General features: G+C 41.1%; 1 protein-coding gene across 5 annotated transcripts in view; it reads left to right on the top strand.

The window, feature by feature from the left end:
* PLCB1 (phospholipase C beta 1) overlaps window positions 1–24461 on the top strand; it is a 425847-nt gene that overhangs the window by 67219 nt on the left and 334167 nt on the right. For 2 of the 5 annotated variants that reach the window (XM_040698205.2, XM_046939521.1), the window contains one exon: window positions 20520–20641. The exons of the other annotated variants lie outside the window; for them this stretch is intronic. In XM_040698205.2, the coding sequence (XP_040554139.1) occupies window positions 20573–20641 (69 nt within the window). In that variant the 5' untranslated portion in view covers window positions 20520–20572. The remainder of the gene's footprint in view (window positions 1–20519; window positions 20642–24461) is intronic. 5 annotated transcript variants of the gene reach the window in all.

Here is a 24461-nt window from a genome sequence, read left to right as displayed (position 1 = left end):
TTGTTATGGAGTTAGTGCATGTGGACAGAAGACCCTCTGTAGAGTCCTTTGTAGAGAATCATCTTTCAATCCTATTTTCTTTGCTTTAATGACGTCTATTATACATATATCCCAGTGTCAGGATGACACACAAACAGCCATGCTATAAATCATAAGAGGTTTAGGTTCACTGTGTGTGTCTGGCTGTAATTTCTGAGCATTGGTAACTACACGGATGCTGTTTATGTATCACCGTTCTCCTCCAAATATTCTGCTGGGTTAGAAAGGCTATAAAATCAGTAGGCAGGCTCTGCCAGTAGCATGGATGTTATGTTGTCTCCTGTTTGTAGCCTGGCTTTAGGTTTTTCTGATATTTTGTGCAGCTGTGTCTCCATGACAGACAGAGGTTTTGCCACTAAAATCCAGAGTTCTGGAAGACATCAAATCTCACCAAAACAGAGGAGACTGTCTGTTAAGGCATCGTCCCTTCCTGGCTCTGTTTTGTGTACGTGTTCACATGTACGTGCTATCGGCAGACAAGCTTCCCTCTTCATTTTCTCAGAGTTAGGGCTCTTCACCAGAGAGGAAATGAGTGTTCATTACTTCTTCTAATGAATCTGTCCACGTAGGTAAGGTTTTCAGTGTATTCTGATTTCTTGACGTCATTGTCCATTCTTCACTTACTAAGAAAAACTAGCAATAGATGTACATTCTCATCTCAATTATGTAATATATGATATTGTAGGTCTACTGATGTCAAACCATACCCCTCGCACTAGAACTAGGAGAAAGGAGTAGAGATGATGACGCAGAGGATTTAGGTTTTTGTCTTCATTCATTTCCAAGGAAAGGTGATTTCCAGTGCCTGAATTCCTGCTGTGGAGATTAATCTGACTCGTCAGACTGGCACACATCTTTATCCAAGGTGTGCTTTGTATGTGCTGCTTCTTTTTGGTTGAAAAACACATTGAAATCCTAAATCTCTAGACCATGTTAAACATGCTGCTATCCAGTTAGCTCAATAACAATTTTGTCTTTGAGGTCACATATAACAGCACTCTTTCAAGGCTGCCATTATCTATCAAAAGTGGAATTCTCCCTCTGTGCTATATCCTCAGAGAGATCTTGTACCATATGGGGGTTAGGGATGACCAGAGCTTCCTCCTGGTATCAGGGTAAGTCACAGTGTGCCTGCTGAGCCTTCTGTGGCTGCAGCACTATGCAACTGGCTGTGCGTTAGCTCACTGCTAGGAGTGCATCCCTGGCAGTTCAGCACTGCAAAGTCTGCCTTTAAATTGGAGAAGCCTGTGAGTTGTTAGTTGATACGGCACAGCTGTGCTGCCAGCTCTTTCAAGTACTGCTTATTGAAAGCTAGCTTGCAGCTGACCTAGGCGAATGCTGTCTTGCTGATAACAGTATGTAGAATAAACTGTGCAAATGCTAATGTATTTACCTGTACAATATGTCTCACTTAGGAGGACTATGAATAATTTGGACAGGTGATTTACTACACATAAAGCTGGTTATTTCTGATTGATAAACAGCAGTAAGTGCTGTTTAACAACAGTAATAATAAAAGCATCAATTAGTGGAGTAGCTGCCTGGTACTAAGTGATGCTCATTGAGGCCGCTGTTAAAACAGTAGCAAAATTCTGCAGGAAGTTTATCTATTATCCTAGCTTCTCTGTGCTTACTCAGGGCTGCTGGATGTAAGGCTTTATTTAATAAGAAGTGCCATAAAGCAGAACACAACTGTGTGTATATTAGAAACATGACAAAAAAAAAAAAAAAAATTGCAGGTAGTGCCACTTGAAAAATGTACACTTTTTATCTTTGGCAGTAGCTGGAACTTTTGCCTTTCAATTCCCCTAGCTCAAGGCTTTTCTCTTGAAGCTTAGTCGTCTTCAGATGTGGATCCACAATGGCATTGTATTAGTGCAGGCTGAAGAGCAATGTGATAGATTGTAATAATAAATTAGCCCATAATTCAGTGAGGTGGCTAATAAGTAACTGGTACTTGACAACAAAGTAACGTGCTTTGGCAATTGTAGTTTAAGTAATATGCACATATCAGTGCACTGCGAAAATTGTACTCTCAGGAACTCAGTTTGCTTTCTGTAGGTAAAAAATACAACTTCTCTACAGTATGTGGTTTTGAGTTTGTTGTAAACTACTTGTTATGCAAAATAAGTTGGTTTATTCAAGTGGTATAAAATAGTCTTAAGATTATCTCAAATCTCTTTGTGCTGTACCCTTCTGCAGACATGGGAAGACGGAAACCTACAGCCAAATCTGCCAGCAAAAGTTGCTGGGGAAAGCCTGTTGGAGATCCTGCTGGAGTACTCTTTAAGCATAGTGATGTCATATATAATCCTTGGATGAGGTAAAGAGTGAGGCTCAGGCATACATGAAGTGTATTTTAAAATGGGGGAAAATCATTTGAAAAATGGTACTGCTTTGCAGCTGCCAGGAGTAGGCTGTCAGTGAACCGACTGCAGATGTCAATGGCGAGAGAGCTACAACTCACACCAGTATCTTTTGCATATCAGTGTGTTGCATACTCAGATTTAGGTTCCTGTCTTGCAGACAAGCATGTTGAACGTGGAATTGATATCCTTTGAAGTCAAGGAGTACAGAAAGATAAAGAAGGAAGGGGAGAAGTACGGGTTACGATGCAGAAAGCTAGAGATCAAGCTAGTTGTTCAGGCTTGTGATTGAAATATGACTGTATTTACACTCGTCTCCATAGTATTCCTACATTTCACTGACAGAAATCCTTGTGGATTCATAGCCAGAAGGAGAGGACAGAATTTATCTACCCCTTTGTAGTTACAAGGAGGAAAAAGTTTATTTTAGCCTCTTCAGAGATCCTGTTCCAAAGCAGTTAGTAGAAAAAAGATCTCTTAATTTCTTGACAAGACCTTTGCTCTTGGCTGGGAAGTAACACAAGACATTTCTCATAAGTTGGAGTGAAGCCTTTTTCTTTTTTTTCTGCTTTTAAATGTGTGACGTTTCATATAGAACTTAACTTGGACTGAGACTAAAATTGTGTTTCCTCCTCACTGTGTCTCCAGGCTCAAATTCTGCTTTGCAGAGATGATAGAATCTGTGTACACAGTTCTGTTTTGATCTGTATCTGAGTTTCCTGGACATGTCTCATTTTCTCATGCAAAAAATTTGCCTATACAGAAGGATGGCTTTTGCCATTTCTTTGTTTTCTAGATGAGCTCCATAGTGCATGTGCTGTGCCACACTGATACATCCCAGTTTTGTTAAAATGGCTCTTCACAGACTGCCTTCAGAGCAAGTTAAGCAAGTGAAGTGGATTTGCTCATGGTTGGAATGGCAGTTACGGACACAATTGTGAATGACACACCAGCTTGTGACACCATCTTCAAAGTGCTCAAATTGATATATAAGAGTAGGTGAGGTAGGAGAGGTCATGGACTTTCCCTCCATGTTAAGAAGTGGATAGGATCTGCTGGTCAGGCTGAGGGGAAAAGAAAAAAAACAAGCAGTGCGACTGGAGAAGCAATATCCCTTCTGCTTTAAGCAAAGATTAGAGTCATGACTACCTGAGGAAACTAAATGGGATGCCATTCAGAGGGACCTAGACAGACTTGAGCAGTGGGCCCAGGTGTGAACCTCATGAGGGTAGCTGCTAAATCCAACTGCAAGGTCTTCCAGCTGGATCAAGGCAACATCTACTACCAGTGCAAGTTGGGGGATGAAAGGATTGATCACAGCCCTGCTGAAAGGGACTTGGAGATACTGGTATATGGCAAACTGGACGTGAGCCAGCAATGTGCCCTTGCAGCCCAGAAGGCCAACTGCATCCTGGGCTGCATCAAAGAAAGTGTGGCCAGTAGGCTGTGGGAAGTGATCCTGCCCCTCTATTTTGTACTGTTGAGGCCTTACCTGGAGTACTGCATCTAGATGTGCAGCCTTCAGTGCAGGGGAGACACTGACCTGTTGGAGTGTGTTCAGGAAAAGACCATAAAAAATGATCCAAGGAATGGAACACCTCTCCTACAAGGACAGTCTGAGAGAGCTGGGGCTGCTCAGCCTGGAGAAGAGAAGGCTCTGGGTAGACCTATAGGGATATAGGGAGTGGAGCATCTCCCTTACGAGGAAAGGCTGAGGAATTTGGGTCTCTTTAGCTTGGAGGAGACAGAGGGGTGACCTCATTAACGTTTATTAATATGTAAGGATGAGTGTCAGGAGGATGGAGCCAGGCTTTCTCAGTGACATCCAGTGACAGGACAAGGGGCAATGTGTGCAAGCTGAATCATAGGAGGTTCCACATAAATACGATAAAAAAACTTCTTCACAGCTAGTGTAACAATGCTGGAATAGGCTGCCCTGATAGGTTGCGGGGTCTCCTTCTCTGGAAATGTTCAAAACCTGCCTGGATATGTTCCTGTGTAACCTGATCTAGGTGTTTGTGCTCTGGCAGGGGAATTGGCCTAGATGGTCTTTTGAGGTCCCTTCCAGTCCCTGACATTCTGTGATTTTGGGACCTGATAGCGGCCTTCCAGTATGTAATGGGGAGCTGCTACCAGATCAGAGGGGTCTGTGGTGATGGGACAAGGGGAAATAGTCTCAAAATTAAAGAGAGGAGATTTAGTATAGATATAAGGAAGAAGACTTTTACAGTAAGAGTGGTGAGGCACTGGAACAGGTTGCCCACATATGTAGTGGATGCCCCATCTCTGGAGATTTTCAGGGGGAGGCTGGACCAGGCTCTGAGCAATCTGATCTAACTGTGGATGTCCCCATTCATTGTAGGAAAGTTGGGCTAGATGACTTTTAAAGGTCCCTTCCAACTCTAAGGGTTCTATGACTCTAGTCTGTGCAAGGTGTTGCTGGTGGGTCAGTGCAGTCTTAGATATGAGTACAGACTGGGTGAACAACTCATTAAGAGCAGACCTGTGGAGAAGGATTTGGGGGTTCTTGTGAATGAAAGGCTGGACACAAGCCAGCAATGGGTACTTGAAGTCCAGAAGGCTAACAGTATCTTGGACTGCTTCAAAAAAGGGTGACCAGCAGAGAAAGAGAGGGGAGATTGTCCCTGTCTCCTCTGCCCTTGTGAGGCCCCATCTGGAGTACTGCATTCAGGCCTGGAGCTCCCAGTACAGTAAAGATGACGCACTGTTGAAGTGGGTCCAGATGAGGACGTGAAGATGATCAGAGGGCTGGAGCACCTCTCCTGTGGAGAAAGGTTGAGGGAGTTGGGCTTGTTTAGCTTGGAGAAAAGAAGACTCTGGGGAGACCTTACTGTGGCCTTCCACTACATGAAGGGAACTTATAGTCAGGAGAGGGACTGGCTTTGAACGTGGTCTGATAGCAACAGGACAAGGGTGAATACCTTTAAACTAAAAGAAGGAGGATTTAGGTTAGATGTTAGGAAGAAATTTTTTATTCAGAGTGCTGAGGTGCTGGAAGAGGCTGCCCAGAGAGATTGTGGATGCCCCATCCTTGGAGATGTTCTAGACCAGGTTGGATGGGATCCTGGGCAGCTTGATCTAGTTGTTGGCAACACTGCCGGGAGTTGGAACTAGATCATCTTTAAGGTCCCCTCCAACATAAACCATTCTATGATAATACTGTAGCTAAAAATGTGAACCTGGAAATAACATAAAGCTTCTAATATGGACAAATCTGGGTGTTTAGTCACAGCCATCCTTCCAAATCCTGTAGATTTATGCTGATGCTCAGTCGTGACCACTCAGCAACTTCCTTGGATTTATGCCAGGAAGGTGGCTAATGGAACAGTCTTTTTGTGATCTGTTTAGCTAAATGATGGTAATAATGTGGGATATTAGAGTAACAGATGCTGTTGACCATCCTGCTGTAGATCAAAGTTTGTATATGCAGGAACTATGCACTTCCTTTCCGAGTCATGCTTATAATTTGGACCTTCTCATTTGTTGCTATGGTGTTATATTATCAGAACAATGAGAGACAGAAATGGTAATTCTAATGAATTAAGTCAGAGGTCCTAGTCTGTAATGATCTCAGCTCAGAAGCAAAGGAATAGTTCTTTGGTATCTGTGGTAAGTCAGTGGGATGCTCTGTAGATCTCTTCCTGATATTGTTGGCATTTGAGGATTTCCAAGACTTCAGAACTACTGGTCCAAACTTGTTGTGAGCCTGATTTCTCTGAGTCTTATGACACAGAACTGTACTAACATCTGGAACTGAATTTGCTCCCTGACCTCTTAGATTGGAGCCTAGCAATCAGCTTCCCCTGCACTGTGCGTTTGATGGGTTGCACCTTCTGCTGCTGAGTGCAGAGGTGGTGAAAGTGAGAGGTGGAGGTGAAGCACCCACCTGGTGGCTCTGACTAGTCCCTCCTCTAGGAATTTTCTCCTGTAAAAGCTTGTTTCATTTTTCCTGTTGTATAAAATGAGTGACTGGCCAACAGGAGGTCCCTCGGAGTCTAGAAAGACCTAGATAGAGCGTGACTGGAGAATCTTCTACTTTGTTCTAAAGGGATACGAAGCATGGAGCTCTATCGTCTATGTATCAGAGACTGGTAAAGCTGTGTTGAGTTTTTCAGCTGTGTATTAATTTTGCATGTTTGAGTTTAATCAACATGATGATGCCACCAACATCAGGATAATCTCTGAATCACGAGAGCATTACAGGTTGACAGTAAATTCCCCAGAGACTAAAAAGATCTCAATTATATGGGTACAACTGAGAGAGAAACATTTGCTGGGGGAATTAAAAGCATTTCACACATAATCTTAATGGACTGTTTCAAACTGTAAAATCTGCTCCACTGGTGTAATATACTGACATCATTAGATATGTTGTTAAATTGGTTTGACTTTGTTTGGAATATAGATTGTTGCATGGTGTGAATGTTCACATTGATATTGTTAATTATGTTGTTAATGATTCTCAGAATTAGTGTGAGAACATGAGAATAAACATGGCATGAGCTTTAGAGTTGTATTCCAGACAGAACAGTATTGTTTCAATTGAACGAAAAAGGCTATGTTTATCCTCAGTGTAGGTCTAGTTGCATAGGAGGCACTGCTTTTGGAGCAACCTGTTTATTTCTTTGGAAACTACAACAGATGCAAAGAGCACACTAAGAACACCATTTGACAGAGCAAATTCCTCCATTGAGGAGTGTAGGGTGTGCTTACCGGTCAGTTGTTACTGTCCACTTCAGCATTTTGTTTCCTCTTTTTTCCCATTCTGCTGGCATGCAGGAATTACAACAGTGATAATTTTGTGTGTGACTATAGCTCTCATGGGTAGTGACAGCTGATCACTCGCTATTGCCTGTCATTGCCCCCTGCCATCAGATTTATTCAGCTGGGAAGATCTCTCAGAATGCATCTTGCCCTGCCACAGCTGTGGCTTCGTATTTGTTATGGAAGGAATTTCTCTGACCTATCAGTTGTAAGGGTTGCTGTAAGGAGCAGGATGTGCTCAGCTGAGGAATGGCTCTGGGCTTTTGGAGCAGGGCTGGTAGTTGCTTTGATGGTTGTGGTAGGGAGGCTGTAGTTACTTCTATCACTAGGCGTTGCTGTGATGTGTACCCCAACATGTTGTTTGGGCACCAAAAGAGGTAAGACTGCTGCTTAGATCTTGGGCTCCCATCTGCTGTGTGAGGGATGTGGGAAAGTTCTGCTTTCTTCAGGGTGGTTCTTGTATCTGTGTTATTTGCAGAACAGGCGTACTTCCTAGATTTGATTAAACTCCGTTTGGGTCTTTGATCCTTAGTTCTGTAGCTGTAGGTAAAATAAGAGAAAAACAACTGTAGGCTCATCACTTTCAGTATAGGGAGGCTTTTTGGGGTTGAATGGAGTACTTTCAGAATTTGTCATATTTTATATGATTTACAGTCATGGGGAATAGGAGGAGAGATTAATATCAGTTTACGATAATGAACACTTCTGGTTTAAATCCAAACTTACTGCTGATTTTTTTTTTCTTTAGAAGACAAACACTCTGGTGCAACTTCCTTGCACTTGATAGTTGAAGTGAAGATGCAGTAATTCCTACCTATGTTGGCTTGAAGATTCAGACCATGTTTGGACATGTTTTGTTTATCTTTGTTTTAGAGATAAATGATATGCTTGTTTTTCTTTTTCCCCAGAGACTGTCTTTAGACAGTCCAGGGTATTCTGGAGTTTGAAATGTGCCACAAACATAGATCTATATGTGTGCTTTTCTTTTTGTTACCCTCCTCAGCTCTCAAGAAGTTAATGTCTTAAAGCCTCACAGAAGAGGCTCAAATATCTTTGGCTAATAACCTTACAATACAAATGGCACTCGATTCCAATCAGACAAATACTAATTAATAAACTATTGCATAAATCAACAGAATCAAAAAATGAAGTGTATTGCAAGGTCTATACATTTTCTATTAACTTTGCATTCTATCAAACTGATGTCTGCTGACCCTGAAGCAAACTATGCCTGTTATTTAATACTTGCAGAATGTAGAAAAGCCTTTTCCTATTACATTAAGTGTTGTTTTGACCTGTTCTCTCCTTGAATGTCTTCTGCATCCTCTAATGTTTTTTTTTTGTTTTATGTAAAGAACAAGTGGCTTAGTAAAGGTGTATGTGAGAAGCTTTGGTAAATTGGAATCACATCAGAGTTGTCCAGTAACACGTGGTATGGTGCTGGACAGCTGATCCTAATCAGAGAGCTGGTGTGTGGGCCTGAGGGCAGGGGTGAGGAGGGAATCAGGAATGGAGGAGTCCTGTCCGATACCTAGTAATCTCAGAGCTATAAGCAGATTTGTTTTGCATCCACTTCCAAATGTCATGCTGCTGATAAACAGTTTTTGGCAATGGAAACCTTAGTTCAGAAGGCAAATAATTTAAAAAAATGTATGATCAAAGTAATACAAAAAATAAAGGAAAATAATAATAGTTAAAAAAAAAAAATACCAAACCTACTATTGCAATCTGTGGTAAAGCTTTGAGCTATTTCCTTTAAAGTCTGGGATCTTTTTCTTTTAGATCATTTTCTAAGTATCATAGAATGGCTTGGGTTGGAAGGGGCCTTAAAGACCACATACATCGAAGCCATCTGCCATGAGCAAGCTTGCCACTCACCAGATCACGTTGCCCAAGACTCTATCCAACCTGGCTTTGAATGCCTCCGGGGAAGGAGTACCCACAGCTTCTCTGGACAGCCTGTGCTGGTGCCTCACCACCCTCTGGTTAAAGAATTTCCTCCTAATATGTAACCTAATTCTCCTCTTTTTAGTTCAATGCCTTTCCTCCATATCACTCACCATCTTTTTTTATAAGCTCCTTTTAAGTACTGGAGGGTGACAAAGATTTCTTAGGAGCCTTCACATTTCCAGGCTGAACAAGCTCTGTTCCCTCAACCTTTCTTCATAGGAGGGGTGCTTCAGCCCTTTGATCATCTTTGTGGTCCTCCTCTGCGCCTGCTCCAACATCTCCATGTCTTTCTCATGCTGGGGCCCTTGGGCCTGGATGCAGTATTCCAGATGGGGCCTCATGAGGGTGGAGTAGGGAGGTACGGTCCCCTCTTTCTTCCTGTTGGCCACCTCTCTTTTGATGCAGCCCAGGCTATTGTTGGCTTTGCAGCCAAGAAGGCTGGCTCATGTCCAGCTTTTCATCCACCAGAACCCACAAGTCCTTCTCTGCAGAGTTGCTTGCAAGGAGTTCTCCCATTCTGTACTTGTGCCTGGGAGCGCCCCAGCTCCTCTTTCTGTTCTGGGCATAGGTGAGGATCCAGTCTCCCTTGGCAGACTGCAGTAGCACACGGGACATCTTAGGTTTGCAAGCTAGTTTACTTTCCACATGTAGGGATTTAAGACAGAGCTGTTGGTCTGCCTGTGTCAGTGCACAATACCATGTATCAGTTTCTTGTTCCTGGGTTCTGCATAGCCTGGTGATTTCGTCTTGCAGCCTGACTTCTTGCTTAAGAAATTCCTTAAGCTGGGCACGCTTGTGACTGGGTCTTTCACTGAAATAGATGAGAAGAAAGCCCCCTCTTTTTTTTTTCTTTAACCAAGCAGTGTAAATTTTTGTGCCTTTGAAAATTCAGTCATACAGAATTTGAGCCTGTGAGCTTTGTCTAGTCTGCTGTATAAAATGGAGAGTCATGCTCTGGGGCTTCTGGCTTTTACCGAAGTTGTGGTGATTAATTCAATGTCTATTTTAGGAGTGTTTTTGTTGTGTCATGCCTACTTTTTGAGAGGTGGACATGAACTCTCCACCTCTTAAGCTGTTGTTTGCATATTGCATAGCATAACATACTGCTGATGAGCAGTGATACCCTGTAGTTGTAGTTTGTCCATGCAGATTCATTCCTCAGACTCAGGAGAAGCCACTGAATGCTCTCACCTAGGAGACACAAGTGTGGCACCAAGGCCCTCAAATTCCTTATAGGCTCACATGGGGCATTAGCAGTGGCAGGAAAATAGCATGGGTGATAGTGGCTCACATGGGAAGCCTGCGTCCTGTGGGGGCAAAATGAAATGCTGTCAGGACAGCGTGCATTGTGCAGTGTCAGCACCCAGGTAATCCAAGGTTCTCAAATTGGAAGTGGAGGCAGTTCTGTGGTTGGCTGGATATTCTGGATGTGCAGGTAGCAGTCCGTGAAGGGTGCCTAACATAGGGGTGGCACTCTGCCAATAATTTTTATCTTAAACAAAATAAATGCTTTTCATGAATTACATAAGGGTTTTCTTATCAGACAGATGCTGATCTGTATGAAATGGTGTGACTGCTGTGCCACTCAGCGCAGGCACATGCAAAGCTGCTCTGCCTGCAGCCTAGGGGTACTTCTGTTCCAAATGCTAGTACTGCAACATGGTGTGAACCAGAGGTGGCAAGCTTTCTTGAGCATGCTTGTTGCTGATGATAGGGAAAAGTATTTCATTGAATGTGCAGCTACAGTATTACAGCAGAATTCACAGCATGGTATGAATTCGGGGAGGGGATAGAGAGAAAAAGGGTTTGATTTTCTTGGCATGGTCTCTTCCCCCCTGCTTACCATTTGTGTGAGCAGGGCTTCTTGTTGACTGATGCTCTACCTGTTGTCTTAACTCCTACCTTTCCCAACTGGCTGCCATTAGACAGCTTCGTCTCTGCTACTTATTCTTCTAGCAGTAACTCTTATTTCCTTGACAACTTAAAACAATTAAAACAGCTTATTGCTGCTGATTTCTGCATCACCTGTAGCTGTCTAACCATGGTGCAGAAGATCAAGTGGACTGAGTAATTTATATGTTCCTGCAAAACTCTTAAGAGTACTGACCTTCTTTAGTTCCCTGTGACGCTGTGAAGATTGAAGGAAGGGAAGGTCTTGTGAAGCAGTGCTATGTGCAGCATATTAAATCGTGGTAGATTCTTTCAGCTGTAACTGTACTTCTGCTAGGATTTTCTGAGCTTCCTATAGTCAGATGAAATGTAGCTTCACTTGCCCATCGGTCATCTGTAGAAGGGATTGCTGGGCTACCAAGCTGCCATACAACAGAAGCATGACATTCTCTAGCAGAAGCTAAATGGTGTTCATTGCCTTGTGCCATCTTCTGGGAGACAGCATATTTCCTCCCACCAAGGACTAATTTTTGCAGAGCAGAGGCTTTGTTTTATTGTCTCCTGGCTGTGCAGAGAGCCTGATAGGCTCCTGGGACTGTGAGATCAGATTTCCCTATCTGAGCTTCTGATGCAAAGTAACTCTTCAGTGATAGTGAAGATAAAGCAGCACCACTACTGTGGGAGCAGCTGGTGTTAAACAGTCTGGTGTAAGCATGCCCTTGAAGAGTGGGTATAAAACCACTTCAGAAAGTGGGAAGAAGTATCTACTTAGGTAAGGCTAGTCTGAAAGCATCTGAACCTTTGTTATCTTCGTGAGGGCTGGCTGTGTTTTCTGGCCATATCGAGTTTCTATGGATAAACATTAGCTTTGTGTCTGAATCTTCTCTGGAGGGCATTTGGCTTCCGCTTTCTGCAGGTGAATAGTAACAAGGCATAATTCAGCAAGGGAAAGGATTTCTGCCAGCTATCTATAATCCACACCTGTTACTACTAGTGTAATCATTAACTTGGCCTTTTAAGTACCTGGAAATCATTATCAGCACAGAGGATATTAGGTACTAACAAACTTTCAGATGTGTCAGCTTCTCTTAGAGTGCTTTTGTTGCTGATTATGTATAACACCTGTGACCTGTTAAAGTTTTGTACTTTACAGGGCACTGAACTTCTTAGATATGTGAGAACAAAACAAGAAAAACAGTAAACAAAAGAGTGAGTTAGTTTGGTGCTTTCTTTGGGGTTATTGCTTCTAAAATTTCCTCAGCCGAATGGAAGATTTCTTAGTGTGGTTCTTTGCACTTCCTAGCATCAAGCACTAAGAACCCATTGGTGGTCCAGCCAAATAGATTGATCTGCAGGGTCTAAAAAGAGCTGGGCTCATACTGTACCTTTTCACTCAGTAATTTAGACAGACAAGCAAAATGATCTATCTTCACTAAGCATTTAGGAGAGGACCTATTTTCTGGCTTCCATCCAGCGTTGTTAAACTTGGTTGGAATTGGTCATGTGCTGGTTAAGTGTGAAAGCAGAGTAACAGAGCTGGGGAAAATGCAAAACAGACAATTCCATAAACCTTGTTTGCAGCAAGTACAGTTACAAAGTTTTACACAGGGTAGGTAGAGTCCCTTCAACATGGACATGGAGTTGCGTTTAGGTGGTAAATCATGGTCTGGGATTATGCCTTTTGAGTTGCTGGAGTAGCACATGTACTTTGTGTCCAGTTAGGCAATGATATGTTAAAAAAAAAAAAGAAACACAACAAAAAACAAAAGAAACAAAAAAAAACCCAAATAACAAACCGAAAATCCCTGAAGCTTTTTAAAATATACATATAGCTATAGTGGGAATACAGAAATTGTTAGATTTTCTGGTTTTGTCATTGTCTGACTTTTTCTTATTATCATTCCTCCGAAGACATCGGAAGTATGAATGGATTTTTAAAAAATGTGTAGGTTGACACTTGGAATTATTTCAACTTTCTTGAAAATGGGGGAACAGCCTGGAGTTGAAATTACTTCCGTGATTCATGCTCTGTTAGTGTGAAAGGAAAATGCTTTCATCGTATCACAGAGGTGATCTTGTTTGCAGCAACGCTTCTTGAGATGAACTTTCAGAAGCCTGTGGAGGAAATGTGAGGTGGGAATCTAATTGCTGTTTCCAGCTACCCTCGTGGGTGGTGGTAGGGAATGTGGAATCAGAGCCTTTGAGGTGCACAGCAACAGGACAGGAGGCAATGAGCATGTGTGGTAGCCAAGGAAATTCTGACTGGGTGCCAGAAAATTCCTCACAGAGGAGTGTGTGTGTGAGAGAAATAAACTGCTTAGAGAGGTTGTGGGGTCTCTCCAGTGATATTCAGGTCCTGAGCGTATGGGACAGTAAGCAACCTGATGTGATGCTCGTGCTGGCTGTGTTTGAGCAGAGTCTGAACTAGATAAGCTTGGGCAGTTCTTTCCTACATGAATCATGCTGATTCTCTGGAAGCTAGTACAATTCCAAAGCTCAAGATGCAGCCAACTGTACTGACCTAATAAGTTGCTGTGTGATAAATTAATGGGGATACTCCCTTACTTTTAGGATGGATGAATATTAGCAAACTTGAGGCATTGCCACAGTCCCTGTATTCTGCTAAGAAAAGCAGAAATATGGGGTAGTAAAGTTGACTTTATCATTCAAGATTGACTTTAGTAATTTGGTGAAAATGAATGTACATCACTGAGGCTGACAAATACCATCCTGGTGTCCCATCGAGTTCATTGGCATTACTTTGCAAGAGACTGATTTATATAAAACTTGCAGCGTTTGTCTTAACTTGCCAAATGATGGTATTGAAAGCTTCCAGTGATGGTTTCCACTAACCTTACACTGTAAAAAGTTTTGTCTTATTAAGACTAAAGGTCTACTTAAAAGCATTTCTTAGCTTGGACATTAAAAAAGAAGTCATGACTGCAGATGAGGAAATGAAACTTAAATTTTTCAGGGCATTTGCTGAATACAGTGATTGCGGCAGACATTGCTGTCTCTTTCTGAAAGATTAAAGCGTATCTAGATTGATCTATAAGAGCTACAGCAACAAAGTTCAGATCCTCAGTTTTTAGAGTTCTTTTGAGACTTATTTTGATGTCAGCAAATGCTTCAGTAAGTAGAAGACTTTTCTAAGATGCCAGCTTTAAACTTAGTGCAAGCCAATTGAGATACTCCATTATCTTATGATTGCTGATCCATGAGATTTGGGAATTACTGAGCTGTACTATTTGTTTAGCTCCTGAAAATATGCAGTTGAGGTGAGATCATGAAAACTTGTCTAATAGTGCAATGCTGAAGAGTTTAATGTAGGTACTTTTAATAGAAATTTGAGTAAATTAGTTTTGTAAGGGTCACTTTGCATTCGTTCTCAAAGCTGATTCTCTGGTATGGTATCAAGTACTGTAAAATTCCAGGATTTTTAATGCAGTCCTTGGAAATTCATAGCAAACCTCTACTGAACAGAAACATTGTTGAGCCGATCCATAATAGGGATTCTGTCCTTCAGATGAAATATGAAACCAAGGTCCCTTCTGCTATGAAGAAATAGCTCCTTCAGAAAGGGCAGGTTTGTGGCCTTGGCAAATGGGTTGAGATTACCCCTCTGTCAGGTTGTGGTGTTCCAGGCTGCATACCACATACGCATGCGCAGCTCTGCGCTCCTGCTCTCCTGCAGTCTCAAGTGGAAACTGCTTGTATACTTGGCTGAATGAGATCCTGATCTGTGGCTCGGCATCCTATGGCATTGCAAGACAAAGGAGCATTTTATTTAGCAGGCACTTGTGTGTTTAACTTTTTAAAACCTTGATGTGAATGTAGAAAAGGTGTTTAATAGTTGCCAGTGAAATACTTTTTCTTGTTGTCTATTCTGTACCTTCTTACTAGACATTTAGAAACCAGTGGATGTTTAAGGTGAAATTGTTTCTTTATTTGTTTATTAAATGCCGAGCTAAAATTTTAGTTCTGGAAGTAGTTACTTGGAAGGTGTGGTAGCGTGTGATTGAGGAGAAACCTTGAAACTCATCCAGCATTTCCATATCATTATTATCCTCATTATGTAATTTGGAGGATGAAAACTTTTTTCATGCAATGTTTTTGTTTTAATCCTTTTCTTAATATCAGCTTTTACATTAGATTCAATATAAAAATTTCTGATTATAAAGCATGCAGTTGTTTTGCATAGAGAATAATAGTAAACAAATTACTACTGACTTCTGTTATGCATTACTGTAGACATCTCAGCCATTTGAGCTCTCTGCTTGTTTTACTATGTGTATTTGCTTGTGTTGAATGTGTTCCAGCTTTTCATTTCCCAAGGCATATAATATTGGTGAAATTCCATGGGAAAGGGCTGTTTTGGGTACATAAACATACAACGTTTTTAGAGCTCAGGAAGAGCAGCACTTAAAAGTTGTGAGGAGGTCAAACACGTCCGGACAGCATGCCCATGGGCCTTCCTCCTGTTAGCGCATCGTGTTAGGATATCACATGAGCCTTCAGAGATGGTCTTCCCCAATAGTTTTATCCATGTTGATGAAGTCAGGAGAAAACAATTCTGCTGTTATTTCCTGGATGATGTGTATTTACCTCCTAGAAAAGTTGTGCAATAAATAAAGCCAGACTTGGCCTGGACAGGGTTGATGGAAAGTTCCAAAGTAAAAATGTCTGTGGACAGTCAGTGTTTTCCTTGAAGTTTTTGTTACACTTGTGAAGAAGAGAAATAGACATGTAAACAAACAAGACAAGAGTAAGTCAAGTTAAATACGGAGATTTATTTTCCAAATAACTAGATATTTATTGTGAAATGTGCAGTCTGCAAGTACTTCTTGCAAGATAAACAATAGCGGCCAGGAGAAACAGCAAATTCAAGTGTATTCACTACTGTCCCAAACATTTCATTTTCCAAGTGGTGTTTTGTCCTTAAGCCAGTAACTAAACCTTAATGTGAGATGCTAATTTAATGAACACGCTTTGTCTCTGTATTAAGCAGTTCCCCGGTTTGGCTGAACCAGCGTGAGTTCCTTCCTCAGTACCTTCTGCATGTGATCATCTACTGAACCTGTCTCCAGCTGGCCTTGTTGAGCTTACTTGGGCTGGTTAGATATAGTGGGCATGCTGTGCTGGCAGCGTCTGCTGGAAGGAGGGGGAAGTGACCCCAGCTTCATTCTCTGTGAAAGTCATAAAATCTGATGCCATGAGAAAAGTGTTTGGAACAGTCTGAATGCGCCTTCTTGAGCAGCCTTCTAGGCACGCTTACAGAGAGAGCCTTCAATGTGGATGAGTCTGTCTTTTGGACAAGATGCTCTCATGGGCTCTGCAAGCAGACTTCCATCAAAATCTGCACTCACAAATACTAACAGATTGGATGTGAAAGGACCTATGTGCCCCCAAAGGCTGCCTCTGTGGCCAGGGATGACTTTTATAAGAAGGAGAAAACAAACGTATTGAGTGTTGAGAGGACTGCCAAATCACTGCAAGAAGGGAGGTGTTCTTTCATTTTTATTTTTAGGGATTGTGTGTGCATGTAGACATGTGTTGCGTTTGCTTCTTTAACAGTTGAAAGAGAGGTTTGTAGAAAGGCAGTTACTTTTGTAGAAAGATGCTTTTGATGAGAACCCTGTAAGATGTTACCATAGAAGTCAGTATGGTGTTAAGGTCTCTTCCTTTCCACCATTCTGTTTTATTATTTATTGAGACTTTCCCAAGACCAGTCATGTAGCCCCCCCCTCCTGTATATAGGTTGCTTTGAAAGTAATGCCTTCTATTTATTTCTGTGGAAACAACAACAGATGCAGAGAGCATGTTAACACCAGCTGATGGAGCAAATTCTCAGCTACAAAACACTATTTGTCAACTTAGTCACCACTGTTAGCTATGCATCTTCACCAGCGTTAAACAAGAGCCTGTCATGCTTTTAAAAATCTGCAAGGCCACTGGAAGCACAATTTGACTTTCATGTCAGCTGAAATTCACCACCCACCACCTCACTGTCCCTACATCCACTGTTCAATCTCCAGAAACACTCAGTAATAGTCAATGAATGTCAGTGGGTGCAGTTTATTTCCACACGGGGAAATTAAATTCTGCACATTTGCTTTGTATGCCCTTCCATCTCAGATGCCATTGTGTCAGACTGTCCCTCTGCTGCCATCTGTCACACGGCAACAAAATGGAATGGAATATTGGTGGAAACGTTCAGCCTCTACTGCCATACCACCAACACACCTATGACACTGCAGGCCAGCAAAATAAAGCAGGACACATTACTTCTGGAGCAGCCCTTGTATCTGTGGTGTGGTGCACACTGCCTTCAGGACATTTCTTTTTACTTTGACTCTTTACCACTCTGGGCAAGAAGATGTGTTATCTTTTATGTGTCTTTTGATGAGCTTTGGAAAAGTTCTATTCTCACTGATGTCTTCGTCCTTTTGGGGAAGGGGTTTAGAATTGTACTTTGAAAATTCAGTGACTTGTCTGAAATGTGTGTCCGCTTTCAGAGAGCGCTGTCTCAGATCTTAACGCTTTAAAATGCCATTATAAACAAACCATCCTTGGCAGTATTTGCTGGAGATGTCACTGTGAAATTAAGGTAAAAATCATGTAACAAACTACCTGATTCGTGTGGCAGAGAGAATGTCATTGTTCTTCCTTTCTGTGGCTTTTTGGATCCCTGGAAGGTTGCATCATTCTTCAGGCAGTGAAAGGATTTGGTTCCATGCAGCAAAATACCCACCAAGTGGCAAACTTACAGCATGCTATAAGCAGGGGAAGGAAAAAAGGATGTCAGAGATGCTTCTTTCTTTTTACAGTTCATGGGATAAGCACTTAAGCAGGAGCTCCTCGGATACTGTGAATGGAGAACTACCTCTCAAATATTGTAGAGCATTCAATAGACTGTCTAGGGATTTTCTGGAGGCAATTTTTTTCCTTTAAAGAAAAAAAATCAATAGGCGAGAAAGTATAAAAGACACTGACAAGGAAAATTACTCTAAAAGGCAGCTACTTCTGGTGTCATTCTCCCTACTGATTAGCATGGGTAATGTTGGGACGGTGTCTTGGTAGTCACAGGAATTTTTGTCTTTTTGACTAGAAAAAAGACTGTCTCCCTTGAAGAGTTAGAGAATTTCTGAAATGTAAATAACTTCAGCAGGTCTTATTAAAAATAGCCAGGGCAACTGGCAGAAGGAAAGCCCTGAAAGTCAGAATGGTAGAAACAATTGTTTATGTTCATATAAAACTATTTTTATTCTATCGGCAGCCTGGCCATGGACATTTTCAGTCATTTGATAGTTCAGGCTAGAAATAGTAAAGGCTGCAAATCTTACTCCTTCGAGCAGTGTGCCATAAAATGTTGATCAATCATAGAATGGTTTGGGTTGGTAAGGGACCTTTAAGACCACCTCATTCCAACCCCCTGCTGTAGGCAGGGACACCTCCCTCTATACCAGGATGCTCACAGCTCCATCCATCCTAGCCTTGAAGGCCTCCAGGGAGGGGGCATCCACAGCCTCTGGGCAATCTGTGCCAGTGTCTCACCACTCACAGTGAAGAATTTCTTCTTAATATACTTCTTAATATCTAGTTTAAATCTGCCTTCTTCCTGTTTGTATCATTAGTATCTGTAATACTGAACAGTGCCAGAATCAAGTTTATAATATGCATCCTCAAGTAGTTTGAACAGTGTTTTAGTTCTTGTTTACTGGAAGATAAGTGCTTCTTGAGTATCTACAAACTTGGAATAAATGTGAAGCACCAGATTTAATGTGCCCTTGTACTGACACTAATAATCTTGTTCAACTGTTGGGCGTCAGCGTAGCTCAAATGCTTGCTGCTTTTTTTGTGTTCTCCCTACAGCACAGTAAATGTCAGTAATTATTCCCACATTATTTTAAATGCCATTGTAAGGCCAACTGTTTTAAAATGCCAGTTCTACTTAACATACCTACAGTATCTTTAAGTTTAACTCTGGAAGAAATTCTAAGGAAATAAATAACTTGTGGTTCCATAGGAGTTTAAATGAACTATTTACTTTAACAGCAGCCCTGACTTGCGGAATCAAACTCTATAACCACAAAGTAGTTATAAAATCAGGTATGTTTTAATCAACACTGCGCAGAGTTGGATGCAAGGGGGATAGCTCCTCCTAACTTGCATACCAGTCCACAGAAATGTTACATATTTGTAAGTCAAGTTCATACATATTTAACAGGTTATGTTGAACCTCACTACATATTCATTAGTCAAGTCCCTCCCCTCCAGTGCATGTGTTGTATTCTCCTCTGGGTGGTCGCATCCCCATCTGGTGGTCCCTTGGGATGAAGTAAACACTCTTCCTCATTGTCTTGCTGACGAGTCTAGCACCTATGTCTTTCTTACCACAAAAGAATGCTCCTGTGGAATGTAAGCTCTAAACAGAACCCCGACCCCCTCCTGACAAGGAGTCTGGGGCCTATTCCTCTCCTGTCTCCCTCCTCTGGTTCTTCGTATCTTGCCGACAAGGAGTCTGGCACCTATGTTTTTCTCACCACAAAAGAATGCTCCTGTGGAATGTAAGCAGAATCTAAGCCGTCCAGGTAGAATCGCAAAATCAAACCCTCTTTCATTAAGTGGAATCAATTCGAATCAAATCCCCCCTTTTTCAGCCCAAATATTGCTCATCCTTCTGTGCTTTCAAAGTAATACCAGTACTTGCAGTGTGTATATTTATTTTTTTACCTTCAAGATGTTTTTTAGTTATTTAAATGAAAATGATTTATAATGGGGAGATAAAATCCTCAAGGTTTTGTCTAAGTTATTTTGATGACTTCCATTCTAACGTTTTAGTGATAAAACTCTTTGAAGAAAATAAAGCAAGAGATAATAATCCTGAGCTGCCTTATTTGGGCTAGCTCAGTCATCTGCCTTTTTTCACATGCTATATCAACAGTTCTGCTTGAGTATCTGCAGATTCTGGAAGTCCTCAGAGGACCCGAAGATCTTATTCCACACAAAGAATGCATGATGTTACCCAGCTCTCTGTGTGGCTTTCCACCAACCTTTGGTATGGTCAAAACAGATACGACTTTCTTCCACTACCCCCTGCTCTGTTGGGTGATTGCACGAGACACTGTATTTAGAAGAAAGTGCTTTCAGTGAGGGTGGAAAAAGAGCAGCTATGAAAGGGAGCTTTCTTTGGGAAACTCCAAATGAAATGCTGGTTTGGTCAGAAAGGAAACATCCATTTCTCTTCAGAAGTGAGGGAAGGCCGAGTTCCTTTGACCAGAAAAATGGTGTGTTTTGCATAGTGTTGTCAGTTGGAGTAGCATCATCGAAAGGCTAATGGAGAATGATAGGTTTCTTTTGTCATTACAAGCTGAGGTTCTTCACTCTCAATTAGTAGATGCATGCTTTTGGCAGAATAAAATAACACTAGTCCTGAATATTAATGACAATAAAAATGTCATGCGTTTTTTGGGATTTTTTTTCCTGTAGATGGTGTAGCTGACAAGACGGAAGAAGAAACAAAGGAACAATCAGGAACATAAATGGAATATTTCAGTGACTATCTGAAGATGACCAACTGCACCTTAGCTACAAATTTGCATCCTAACTCTGTCAGTGGTACTCTATAGGCCTGAGTATGTTTGAGTTTCAGTTGGTGTTCAATATTTTTAACAGCTTTCCCTTTTCTCAGGGCGCAGACCAATCTTAATATGCCTTTAAGTATAGCAATTTTATTTTCAGAAAGATGATCTTTCATTTCCAGTGCCCCCCTCTGTCTCCCGTTCTATTTGTTCTCCAGGCTACCTGACACTTTGAAGCCATGATTTAGTTTTTTTCCTATTCTAACAAAAGCTGCTTGAAAGAATGTGGGTCACTGTTTTGTTAATATATTGTCTTGATACACAGCTAGGGGATTAACGATGGTAAGTCTCCAAATAGTTATCCAATACGAGTACATCACCCTAAAAGTGTCTTAAATGTCATATCAGATATAGGCTATTTGTTCTTGTGATTTACTCTTTGACCTTCCTTATACTTCGATGTACAAGAGTCAGTGTCTCATTGCCAGAGCTCAGCAGTTCCCACTGTCATTTCAGTAAGGCTTTGTTCTTCTGAAACTGATTTTCACACTGATATCCATGTGTAAAGACTTGTAATTCAGAGAAGGGAGAGCCACTAAGTTCCTTCCTTGCACCACTTTATTCACCAAGACTCCATTCTTCTAGGCATTCTGTGTTCAATCCAGTTGCTTCAGTTGTACACGATGTCATTACCAAATTAGGTTGTCTGCTAGCTTCTAAATGCTTGTTTCAGAGGGAAGGTACCCAAACGCATGACTACTAGGTTAGCATTCCATTAATATCCTTCCTGGTAGTGTCTGTTCATATTTGTTCTGTGCTTGCATTGTTCTGAGAAGTGGTAGTCTTCTGAGCCACACTGAGCTCCATCCTTGCACTACAGTAAAGCGTTGTTTCCTGGATGTCTACTGTAATCACAAGGTTCTACATCATTGAAAAAAGTTTGCATCCACAAGCTTTGATTAAAATTAATACTGGGTTTCACATTGATTATGTGACATGTGATATGCAGTATATAAATGCTTTTAGACATTGAAATCTGTTCCTCCTCTTCTACTTCTTGATACTGACAGCTTGAAGGATCACATCATGGCAGTACGTGAGTCACTTATCCGTATTCGCTATCTATAGAAGGCATATTCTGTTGTTCAAGTGGCATGTATAAAGGTTTTAAGGAGAACTTTTTAGGAGTTGAAGAATTAATTTATGTTGACAGCGTAGACTACAACTTTCCCTTATATCTGTTTGACATTGGCTAAAGTTATAGAAAACCGAACCAGCCATTTCAGCCAACTAATGGGTGTTAAACAATTAAGAGAAGTTGAACTGTTAAATCAAAAGTTTCAACTTCACGTATTACCGTCATGAAACCTGTTGTCTATAAGGTTGGGTATGCCACAGAATACAGAAGATACTAGCAGGAAATGATCATCAGAGTTGAATTTGAAGAATACTTCTGAAATGTGACTGCATAAGCTGCTGCCAAAGGCACTTTTATTAGTTCGTGGGGTTCCTGATTAGAAATACTGAACTTGTTTATTTACTCTGTATGTTTTTTCTGTAATATCTGTGTTCCAGTGAATGCTATTGTCTCTGTAACATGGAAAAGCATTGTGATAAAACTAGATTTTGGTCTTCCCACTTTCTACTGTCTAATGCGTGTTACTCAGTTACATAATATAATTCTCATTCCGTGCATCTCAAGAGGTAAGTAGTATATTAACCTTTAATCTAGAAACACGGTTGAGACATTAATCGCCAACTGTGATGACAATATTAGATAACTTTTAGGTGCATTCGATTCATGCATTATTCTGATAGGGCAAGAAAGACATTTTTCCTTTCTATTTTACACAGACATTATAGCTGCAAGCACAATGTAAAATTACCCTTTTGCAAGCTACTTTATAGCCTTGGAATTCTGCATCTTATAGGTGTAAGGCTTTATTTTATGCTTGCTATGTAGCACGTGTCACACCACATTAATTTGTTGATGATATTCTTATTGGATGTCCTGTTCCATTAAAAAAAATATCTTCTAAGATCAGTGTTATAAGTAAATCTTAGGTGTGTGGTTGCTTCAGAGGCAAGAAATTTAAGACCAGAGTGGATCTGTGAGAACTTAGCTTTGAATAATTGTTTATTATTGTTAAAACTGCCTTTTACACTGAAGTAAGCAATTAAGGCTGTATTTAATGGAATGAACAGCCTAGCTTCTATACAGGTAGAAGCCAGATAATAAAGATACATTTGATACTGTAGTTAAGCCCTTGAGAATGAATGATCCAGTTGGGGTTAAATCTAATTGTCTGGGTGCTGTAATAGGAAGAGTCAGGTTTATTTTTATTCCTCCAACTAGCTGAGAAAACTGTGCTATGTTTTGAAATGAGAGATTGTGATATCATTTGAGGATCATGATAATAGCAATAAAGAAGAATGCATGCTATCTCTGACTTACTTTGGCCCACTTAGTGTGCATTTGATGTTTCTAACCTATTGTATATACGGTGAGATTAAGTATTTCAGCTGTTACATTTGAACGAAAATAAACAGAACCTAAAACAAGGAAAAAGATGTGAAAAGTAAATACTTGAGGAAAAATATTACTGTGTACTTACAGCACTTTAATAGGTAAGAACTAGTTCTTGTGATATATATTCATTTGTTTAGCTCTATGAAGAGTGGGTTAACACAGTGCTGATTCTAAGGAGCTCTAATGCAACTGATGTTCTTGTACTTGGCTAAAAAATATGAGCATTTTGGGATAGAGCTTCTTGGTGGCAGTCCTGCAGTGACCATGCTAGCAGACTCGCATTCTGCCCAGTGCAGCCTCATGACTTAATGAAATACAGGATTTTCCATGCTCTCAACTGGATTTAGCCTGTAGCTGCGAATGTCCTGTAGTGTATGAGTAATGGCTTTTAGAAATGCAACTGCCAGTCAGATCTCATCTCTGCTGTGACTTGTGGAGACATCATTAGGAGGCTCTCTGGGTTTGGTACCACAGGCTTGGATTTGGTTTGGTAGGTGAGTGAAGAGAGGACGGCAGCAATACCTTCTTAACCCTGTGGTTTCAACTGCCTGCTGCTTTTTGCTGGTGTTTGCATCCCTTGCCTGATTCCATTAACTGGCCCAAGCCCTGGGACCTTCTCTTGGCTGGCTCTGCTTCTGCCAGGGGCCCACTCCTGCTGGGCTTTGCAGCTTCTCTTCGAAGTCAGAGTGGTGGAGCTTTAATTCCTTGATGCTAACTCTGGAGAAACTACCTTTTAACTGATTGATTTATACAAATATAGTATAGTAACAAATAGAGTACTGAAAGAGTCTGGATGAGGATACTCTCCACAACAGTAACTATTTTAACTTCAAATTCTAAGCTTCAAGAGTTATAACTTCCAAAAAAGTACTTTTTTCTGTGAAATATGGTTGATTGAACCATGCTGAATTAACACATTTATGTATGGTGTTGTAAAAGGAGAACCTTTGTTCCACGTGTTGCAGAGAAGAATATTGCAATTAGATAGCATTTGAAATGTGCTTCTTTTTTAATCGTGAGGAAGCCAGCATTTATTTTTTCGTTATCAAAGCTGATGACTACATTTTCTAATCGTTAGCTCTCCTTTTAAAACTGTATGGTGAAGCTGTTGGTTTTTCATCTTTGCTCTCTTCTACTTTTCATCACCTTCAGCAAACACTGAAGCTACTCTGGGGTCCTAGCATTCCACTTACTGATCTGTAGGCACACTGAAAAATCATGCTGGAATATCGTGGTGCAGGAGGTATCATTGGTAATTGGGATACGCACAGCTGGACCAGGCTTACTGGCAGGGAAGACTCTGCAAAGCAGATGTGAGTA

Source organism: Gallus gallus, chromosome 3, assembly GCF_016699485.2.
Source record: "Gallus gallus isolate bGalGal1 chromosome 3, bGalGal1.mat.broiler.GRCg7b, whole genome shotgun sequence".
In the NCBI taxonomy this organism is placed as follows: domain Eukaryota; kingdom Metazoa; phylum Chordata; class Aves; order Galliformes; family Phasianidae; genus Gallus; species Gallus gallus.
Note: the sequence above shows the minus strand (reverse complement) of the source record. Positions and strands in the feature narration are given on the sequence as shown.